General features: G+C 48.7%; 1 protein-coding gene across 1 annotated transcript in view; it reads left to right on the forward strand.

Annotated features, from left to right (window-relative positions):
* pcnx1 (pecanex 1) overlaps positions 1–10,000 on the forward strand; it is a 34,354-nt gene that overhangs the window by 11,385 nt on the left and 12,969 nt on the right. Inside the window, 9 exon segments of the mRNA XM_072677262.1 lie at positions 1–196; positions 198–302; positions 304–442; positions 1,303–1,553; positions 1,555–1,942; positions 4,072–4,201; positions 6,733–6,926; positions 8,821–8,914; positions 9,652–9,709. The exon segment at positions 1–196 is cut by the window's left edge and continues 418 nt beyond it. Of these exon segments, the coding sequence (XP_072533363.1) occupies positions 1–196; positions 198–302; positions 304–442; positions 1,303–1,553; positions 1,555–1,942; positions 4,072–4,201; positions 6,733–6,926; positions 8,821–8,914; positions 9,652–9,709 (1,555 nt within the window).

Genomic DNA, 10,000 nt, shown 5'->3' on the forward strand with positions numbered 1-10,000 from the left:
CAGCAGCGGCTCGACGGAGAGCTACTGCAGCGGCACGGACCGAGACACCAACAGCACCCTGAGCAGCCTGCACAGCGAGCAGACCAGCTCCACCCACGTGGAAAGTCTTCTCTCGCTGTCCGGGGACGAACGAGGGGCGTCAGGACCCAGCGACTCACTCAGCGCCAGCCTGGCCTCGGGGGAGGCCAACAGAAACCCCCCACGCCAACGAACTCAGCACCAAACCAGCCAGCGACGACCCCTCCACCCCTGCGAACGCACTGCAGACCACCAGCCAAGAGGGGGCGGAGCCTCTGAAGGAAGGGGAGTGGGGTCAGGACTAGTGACCCCTCCCAGCCTGACCAGGCGGCGGAGAGAGACGACGTTAAGCCCAAATCGGCAGATCCCGTGCAGCGGGCCGCTTCGTCTGCTGGTGCGGGTCGGAGTGGGCGGCGGCGTAACGGTGAGAATACAAGCTTACGATAAAACACTAACTCCTTTTTATTCATTATTATAGTTATGTGCATACTGTCACTGTCGTGGAAAAAGCTTGTATCTCCAAAACAGCAGCTTTACAGGTGGAGGAGAAAACCTTCTGAACTTTCAATGGAAGTCACTGTACACAGATTTAATTCCAAGTCGTAGTGGAGCATTTCTATTGGTCCATTCATCCTAAAATTCTGATACAGTCTAAAAACTAATTCCAGATTTAAATTATAGAGAAACATATTTTTTATATACATTTCTATCAGTGGTTTAATGCAGGGGGTTGACCGATTATTGTCCTAGCCGGTATTTGGAGCCGATATTCAGAATGCTCAGAGCACTTTATTTGTAATAAATTTTGAATATTTATTTATGTAAATTGTTTTGTCGTAAATTTTCACACTATAAACATCAGTTTTTTTGGTAAATGAATATCAGCCTTCAAATATAAGTTATTGGTGTCCTTGATTACAAACCAGTGGCATCACCCCTGAAAAATCCACCCCTAATATATGCAAAAGCGTGTGCTCCCCTGTTCAAATGACCCCTTAGTGTCAATAAGTTAACAAATCCTCACAGTAAACAAACAAATTGGCAATTTTCTGCGCAGCTTTACTGAACTTAACTGATTAAATGCATAAAATATACGATATTTAATGTACCATTTATTTGAGCTCATCACATTTCTGAATTCTTTTGACCTGTAATTATGATCATATAGCCCAGCACCGGATAAGAAGCAGACAGTGAATGTCATTATGATCAATTTTAGAAATGGCCACTTTCACACGATGTCCATATGGACGGATACAGAAACCTCCTGCGGTGTGTTTCCAGCTCTAGGTAAGAAGCGGGCGAACAGCTTCGACGCCAGCCGTCACCGGGACTACATGAGCCTGCGGGGGCTGGCCAAGCCTCGCTCGGCCGTTTTCGCTAAAGGAGAGGAGGACTCCAGTGACCAGAGCGAACTCAGCCACGCCTCCAGCCTCCATTCTGCGCACCAGCTCAGCACAGACTCCTCCTCCAGCACCTCCCACTCTTGCCCCTCGCCTTCCGATGCCCGTTACGGCGCCACCGCGGTCAAGGTGCAACGGGCACGCGCGGGCACACACCGGCGACCGAGTGAAGGACAGGGACAGAGAGCGAGGGAAGAGGCGGTCATCTCGGCGGGCAGCAAGCACAGGCAGCGCCAAGACCCATGCCCGCGTGCTCAGCCTGGACAGCAGCAATACATCCGCCGCCGCCGCCGCCGCCACCTCCTCCTGCCTTACTGACCCCCACCACCTGGGGGCACCCGCCGGCCCTCGACCGCTCACCACCTCCAAATCGGACCTAGAGGCGAAGGAGGGCGAGGTGCTGGACGCGGCGTCGCTACTGGGCAGGGCGTGCCAGCTGGAGTCTGTCACACGCTCCCGAAACAGCCTGCCCTGCCCCATCACGCTCACTGACCCGCATGATAGCAGTGCTGCTGCCAGAGGTGAGCGGTCTCTCTCTCTCTCTCTCTCTCTCTCACTCTCTCTCACACACACACACACACACACACTAAATTTTTTTCCAGTGAGTTTTCCAGTGGAAGCGCATTGTAGTAGTGTTTCTGATAAAGTGGCCAGTGAGTGGAAGTGGAAGGTGGTAGGGTGTTTCTAATAAAGTGGCAGTGAGTGGAAGCCCAAGGTAATAGGGTGTTTCTAATAAAGTGGCCAGTGAGTGGAAGCACAAGGTAGTAGGGTGTTTCTAATAAAGTGGCCAGTGAGTGGAAGCCCAAGGTAGTAGGGTGTTTCTAATAAAGTGGCCAGAGAGTGGAAGCCCAAGGTAATAGGGTGTTTCTAATAAAGTGGCCAGTGAGTGGAAGCACAAGGTAATAGGGTGTTTCTAATAAAGTGGCCAGTGAGTGGAAGCCCAAGGTAATAGGGTGTTTCTAATAAAGTGGCCAGTGAGTGGAAGCCCAAGGTAGTAGGGGGTTTCTAATAAAGTGGCCAGTGAGTGGAAGCACAAGGTAATAGGGGGTTTCTAATAAAGTGGCAGAGAGTGGAAGCCCAAGGTAGTAGGGGGTTTCTAATAAAGTGGCCAGAGCATATGGTGGGTTTCTGGGTGTTTGGGAGGGTCTAGGTGATCTTTTAAGGAAATCTGTACTGTGTGTGTGTGTGTGTGTGTGTGTGTGTGTGTTTCCCTGGAATCATTGCACCATTTATAAACAGTGTTCTCACTGTGCTTTTTCCACACACACACACAACACACACACACACACACACACACAGTTCCTTTTAAATCTCTCTCTCATTCTTATTTTAATTGTCTCTCTGCCTGTCCTGTAGCTCTGATGGTGTGACTGGAACATCTGTCCAAATTGGTGTGTGTGTGTATGTGTGTATGTGTGTATGGTTTAAGATCTGTTTTTGTTTGCTTTGGCTTTTGAAGTTCATCTCTCACTTCCTTTATCAAAGCTGGTGATGGTCTCTCTCTCTCTCTCTGAGACACACACACACACACACACACACACACACACACCACAGTCCTTTATGACCGGCTGTGGTCGGGAGAGGTTTCTGGACTTTGGTCATGTTGACACAGACGCAGCAGCTCGTATATCTGTTGCTCCTCTGTGGTCATGTGATTGTGATCAGCGTGTGGCGTCCACTGCCGGGAGGGGTAGGTGTGTGTGGTGGTGGTGGTTGTGTGTGTGTGTGTGTGTGTGTGTGTGTGTGTGTGTGTGTGTGTGTGTGTGTGTGTGTTGGGGGGGGGGGTGGGCAGATGTAGATTCAGACAGGTGATGTAAGCCCACCCCCCTCCCCCTCCCCCCAGGCTGAGTGGAAGAATCCTCTGTTCAGTCACAGATAGATCACTCCTTCTGTTCGGTACATCTTCCGTCAGATCAGCCCGGTCAGTGTGAACCATCCCCTTCAGTGTAACAGTCCCCACTGTGTCCAGCCCACTGAACTGGCCCATGAACTGGCACAGCCATACGTCAGTGTCGGGGAGTTCCAGCCTTTTTCTTTAGAAGAGTTATTAGAAACGGTCACTCTGGGCTGAAATCTAGCATGAAAAAGCATCAAAGCACACACACAAAGTTTGTGGACACCTCTTCTAATAAAGGCTTTAAGCTGCATCTAGCGCTGACACAGATGTGCAAATGCACACACACAGCCTCTCTAGTCCCTGTAGAGAAGTACTGCCAATAGAATAGCATTGAGCTGTGGAGCAGTGGAGCTGTGTTCTCTGGAGTGATGGTGGTGGAGCTCCATCCAGTACTTTTGGATGGGAGGAGTTGAGGATGATGAGGTGGGGTGGTGATCAACATCCAACATCCTGACCTCACTAACGCTCTTGTTGCTGAATGCAATTAAATCCTCACAGCAATGCTCCTCCTCCAGAATCTAGTAGAAAGTCTTCTTCTCTGGACAGTAGAGACAGTTACTCCAACAGAAGCAGAATCAGCTCTTTTTCATAGCCTTGATTTCAGAAGAAACAGTGATTTAGCAGGTGTCCCAATACTTTTGTCAATCCTTCACAGCACTTTAGCTAGCTAGCTAAGCTACAGCTGGATTCACTCCAGCCATCGTAAAGCATGCGTTTCCATGACGACAACCCCTCTCTCTCCCCTGTGGGCAGCCCCGGGCGTTGAGGACGCTGTAACGTTTCGGCGGGAGCGTAGCACATTTCGTCGGCAGGCCGTCCGGAGGCGGCACAACGCCGGGAGTAACCCCACCCCCCCCACCTCACTCATCGGATCCCCGCTCAGGTACGCCTCACCTACTGCCCCCCCTCACACTGCTGACTATCAAGGGGGGCATGGGACGAGTGCATGCTTCACCCTCATCATCTTCATCATCATCTTCATCTTCATCATCTTAAACATCTCTCCCACATACCCTTCTCCCAACCTAGCACCCCTACCTCACATGTGCTTGATCGAGAGGTCTTGGTTCTATACAGAACAGCTGATTTTACAGAACCCGTAAAGAACTATTGAAGCAGTGTAGAACCTTGAGAACTCAAAGAACCATTTGGATTCTAAACTGGTCCGGGTCCAAGAACCCTTTATTTAAAGGAGTGTGGTAGAGCCGCTAAACCATCAAACTCGAAAATGCATGCTCTAAAAAGAGGGGTTCTCTATAGAGTTCTAAAGTGTTCTTTGACTCATAACAGTAGTGGAACCCTTTTGGTGCTATGTAGAACCATTTGTTTAAAAAAAAAAAAAAACCCATTTGTTCTATTTAGAACCACCTAAAGAGCTTTTTCTTGTATGTTTGAGAACCATTCAAGTATCCAAATGATCGTTTGGGCTCTGATGGTTCTAGACAGTTCTAGACCGTGTTGAGCTCCAGTGGTGGTGTTTGAGAAGATAGGGTGGAGCTTCTCTGTGTCTCAGGGGGAGACGGCCGGCCTTCCTCCTCCCAGTGCTGGTAGGAACTTGAGATTGTGAGGGGAGTGTTCTAGATAGTGGGGAGGCGGGATTAGAGATTACTGCACACCTCCACGCACTGTGAGGTCTCTCAGGGTGTCTGTTTATCCTGGTTCTGCCTGTGCTGGGTCTGGGTCAGGTTGGGGTTCTTGGTTGACCGTCCAGCAGGTGCAGCCTCTGAGCTTTTCCAGGAACAGATCGGCCGGACAGTTCCCCCGAGCGAGGAACTATTGATCATATTGATATTTTCTTTAAATCTGTTCACTGGGCTGTTCCCTGCCCTTAGACTGCTGGGGAGTCTGAGATGGAGAGAGATGGAGGTGAAGATGGAGGTGAGATGATGAATAATCCAGATGATAAATAGAAATAGAATTGTAAAATGAGCTGAGATGCAAATATCTCTCTGAAGCACAGGTACATAACTGACGGATGGAGCAGTGGGCTATACCCGTTTCCATGGCTGTGTAACATATGTTACTATGGTTACAACCATTCCCACGGTTACCCTGTACCCATTCTCATGATTACTTTCGCTCATTTCTATGGTTTGGCTACACCCGTTTCTGTGGTTTCACTATACCTATTCCCATACCAATACGAATTTGATGTCATGCTACACCCATTCTCATTGATTGTCTTAAAACTACACCCAGTTCCATGGTTACCCTATACCGGTTTTAGTGATTATGCTACGCCCATTACCATGGTTATGTAACACCCATTTTCATGGTTTCACTACACCATGTCCATGGTTACACGATATCCTTTCCTGTGGTCACATTATACCTTGTTTCGCTAAGCACATTTCCATGGTTACCCTATATTCATTTCAGTGGTTTCACTACACCTGTTTCTGTGGTTTCACTATACCCATTCCCATAGTTACCCACAACTAATTTCCATGGTTACGCTACACCCAGATCCATTTCTGTAGTTACGCAGCACTCAATTCCATTGGTCCATTGGTCTTGCACCTATTTATATGGTTTCACTTCACCTATTCCCATAGTTCCGCATTTCCATGGTTACACTACACCCAGTTCCGTCGGTTGTCTTAAACCCGTTTCTATGCCAATTCCCATAGTTACCCTACCCTAATTCCCCTCGTTACGCTACACCCATTTTCATGGTTTCACTAACCTCATGGTTGCGTTGTATCCATTCCCGGGTTCCATTATACCCATTTCAGTTGTTTCCCTGACCCATTTCCATGGTTACCCTATACCAGAGATCTTCAAATCTGGATCTTGAATCCGGTTTCTAGTCGTGAGTTTTGTAATCGCTGGTAGGTATGACCCTGGATGGCCAGTCGGTTACCCTGCTGCTGCGGTGAAGGGGTCTGAGCCTACGCTAGCGGGAGTTCGGCTCGTTCCAGTTTATCCTGTACTCTGAAAGTGACTAGGCAGGAAAGTGCTGAATGTTCTGCTTGAATGTGTAATTACACGCCCCACCAGAAGACTCAGCACTGTCCTCCAGAGTAAAGGATAAACTGGGCAGACGGCCAGTGAAGGTCATGTTTTGGCCCGAGAGCAGAAATGCTAGGCTAAGCGTTTGGCCCTGCTGAGGGTCAGTAGAATCTTCCGTCTCTAAATAAAGACCACAGCGGTGTTCTAACCCCTCTTTGTTCTGCATGAGCTTCTCTGACATGTGTTTTATTTGTCATTTCACTGTAATTTACCTGTCAAAAGTGTGGACACACCTGGAATACTGACCTTCTGCTCTATAAAGCTGCTTAGGCTACGCCCACCAACATCTCTTCTGCATTAACAAAGACACACATAGTAATGAGGATTCACTGTATGAACACACACCACACACACTCACTCACCCTCTCTCACCTCATCCACCCCCTCCCCAACTTCCCCCAGTCTGCAGGAGGCCCTGAGCCAGGCGTCTCAGGCGTCTGTGTCGGGGGTCAGAGGTCATCCATCCCGTACGCCGTCCCAGGTGACGGTTCTGAGCGCTAGCGCCTCCCTGCTGGTCAGGAATGGAAGTGTGCAGCTCGAGGGCTCTCAGGATAAAACCTCCACGGTGGGCGTGGCCAGCCTGCAGGAAGACTTTGGTACGAAGCACAAGGAACTGCACGATACGCACTCCGTCTGCATGATACACACTCCGCCTGCAAGCTTTTATACTCCGTCTGCATGATACACACTCCGCCTGCAAGCTTTTATACTCCGTCTGCATGATACACACTCCGCCTGCAAGCTTTTATACTCCGTCTGCATGATACACACTCCGCCTGCAAGCTTTTATACTCCGTCTGCATGATACACACTCCGCCTGCAAGCTTTTATACTCCGTCTGCATGATACACACTCCGCCTGCAAGCCTTTATACTCCGTCTGCATGATACACACTCCGCCTGCAAGCTTTTATACTCCGTCTGCATGATACACACTCCGCCTGCAAGCTTTTATACTCCGTCTGCATGCCTTTATACTCCGACTGCAAGCTTTTATACTCCGTCTGCATGATACACACTCCGACTGCATGCCATAATACTCCGTCTGCATGATACACACTCCGACTGCATGCCTTTATACTCCGTCTGCATGATACACACTCCGCCTGCAAGGTTCTATACTCTATACTTTTATCTTCTGGTCACACAGACTCTACGTTCACACCCTCAGTCTGTATACTGTTTTCCTCTGTCTGAATGATACACACTCCCTTCCTGCATGCTTTTACACTGGTTCCAGGACCAACACTTCGCTCATTCGTTCAGTAATGCTCTGTCTGCATGAGACACTATTGCATGAGCTCTACTGCCAGGATCTCTGTGTCTGCATGGTGGAGTTTTTCTTCTGGAGTTGAACACAGTGAAACTGGGTGGAGTGGGAGCTCTGGTCAGTGTGTGAGTGTGTGAGTGTGTGAGTGTGTGAGTGTGTGGATTGTGGGTGGGTTTAGAAAAGGGCAGGAACCTGTTTAACGCTACTGTTCACGCTCCTGCATTAATGAACACGCAGGTGAGAGAATTGCAGGACAGTTTACAGTCTGAACAGGACCAGAGTGACCCGCCGCTGCTGCTGCTGCTGCCCTGACTGGGGGTCTGCTCTGTTTACTAGCGCGGCTAATCCACAACAACACCGGGGATAATGTTAGCGTTAGCTACTTCAGAAAGAGAGCGGTCAGAAGGAACCCTAGCGGACTACAGGACAGCCCTGACCACAGGATACCTCCATAACGGCACTTATCCCACAATGAATGGTTCCCTGAGTTAGCCAGCTGGCTAATTGTCAGCATTAGCCTGTGAGTTAGCCAGCTGGCTAATTTTCAACTGTATTTCTTCAGACCTGTGACAAACCTCAAATAAACACAAGGATAATCAGTCTGACGCTCACAGACGTTTTTAAGAGCATGAACAGATGTTTCTAATCGTGAGTGAGAGGGTGTTTATTTATTTATTTATTTATTTGTCCATCCATCTTCAACTGTGGCTTCGGAGTTGGCCAACCCGGCTAATCTTCACCTGTGTTCCCGGAGTCAGCAGCTGGCTGGCTCTGAGCTCCAGGCTGTGAGTTAGTCGAGCGGCTCATTCTCAGCTGCATTTCTTGGGACCTGTTCTAAACCTCAGATAAACACGAAGTGGTTTGCGCTTACAGACCGATACTAGAACCGGACCGGCGGGTTAGAATAATCAGAGGAGTGTGGGTCAGTGCCGGTTTCTGCGAACGCATTTCCCGCTAACACACAGTGGGTCTGTGGTCCAGGCGTGTTTGTCCTCTGATTGAACACGTGTCTGGTTCTGATTGCGGCTTGTTTGGTGATTTCTGGTGCTAAACACTAAAGCTGTTTTTCCAATAATGTGGGTTTTGTGCAATAATTCTGATCAGTATATATACTTGATCAGGATGATCAGCATTATACGGTGGTATACGTCATGTTGACACGATTAAACAACATTTGTTGTTGTTTATTTCAATATCCATATTTTCTGTGTGTTCTTGTAGGAAAGCTCACCCCTCCTCTGTACGAGGTTGGAGGATGCGACATGTCTCTCGTCAACTTTGAGCCGGCAACGAGACGAGCCTCCAACAATATCTGGTGAGTTCTCGAAGCTCCTGTCTGTCCAGAGCAGGAGGACCCCTTCTTAATGGAGCGATCCGCTGGAAAATCACACCTACAAACACTAAAAGCCAACAGTCCCCCAAATACACGCCCACTCAGAGTCTAGACTGATGTGGCTGTGGATTTGGTTAATGGCCTACTGGTGGATGCTACCTAGACGGGTTTGAGCTGGTGGAGAGAAGTGTGTGTGTGTGTGTGTGTGTGTGTGTGTGTGTGTGTGTGTGTGTGTTTACAGACATTTATTTTATTTGTAGCCATGAGCTAAGCGTGAGAATGCAGCTTTGGCCACAGAATTGACCGTATCTGAGTTAAAATGTAGTAACATCTGGGTGGTTAATAACATCAGGGTGGTTTTCCAGCATTTCCTGCCCAGTGAAGGTCTTGCCACAGCGTCTCCGTATGATTGGGGTCAGAACTTTGACTGCGTGCAAAACCTCCCACTCCCACACACTCATTCAGTTTCTTGTGATCTGTTGAAAACTGGGCTTGCCTAATGCCTGCTGTATCACTTTGGATCTTTGTCCTGCTACACAACCCAACTGCACTTGAGCTCCAGGTCACAAACTGATGGGCAGATATTCTGTCTCAGGATTTCCTATCAGACACTCACCGACTACATTTCTCCAACAGCATAGCGATAAATATATTCTCCATTCCTTTATTTTATAATGATATCTCTCTCTCTCTCTCTCTGTCTCTGTCTCTCTCTGTAGGGACACAGATTCTCACCTTTCTAGTTCTACCTCAGTCCGCTTCTACCCTCATGACTTGGTGAGTGTGCTGTCACCTTCACACACACACACTCTCTCTCTCTCTGTGCAGCTGTGGTGATCATTATGATGATGGTAGTCTGTTTCAATCAATTCCCTGTTGTGTGAAAATCAGCTTAGTCAGTAGGGAGTGTGTGTGTGTGTGTGTGTGTGTGTGTGTGTGTGTGTGTGTGTGTGTGTGTGTGTGTGTGTGTGTTTGCGCACGCTGCATGATGTCATGTGTTGCCTGTAATAGTGTTGTAGCTGAGCCAACACTGACACCAGTGGCCTAGAGAGCACAGCTGTGTGTGTG

This window comes from Salminus brasiliensis, chromosome 4, assembly GCF_030463535.1.
Source record: "Salminus brasiliensis chromosome 4, fSalBra1.hap2, whole genome shotgun sequence".
Classification (NCBI taxonomy): domain Eukaryota; kingdom Metazoa; phylum Chordata; class Actinopteri; order Characiformes; family Bryconidae; genus Salminus; species Salminus brasiliensis.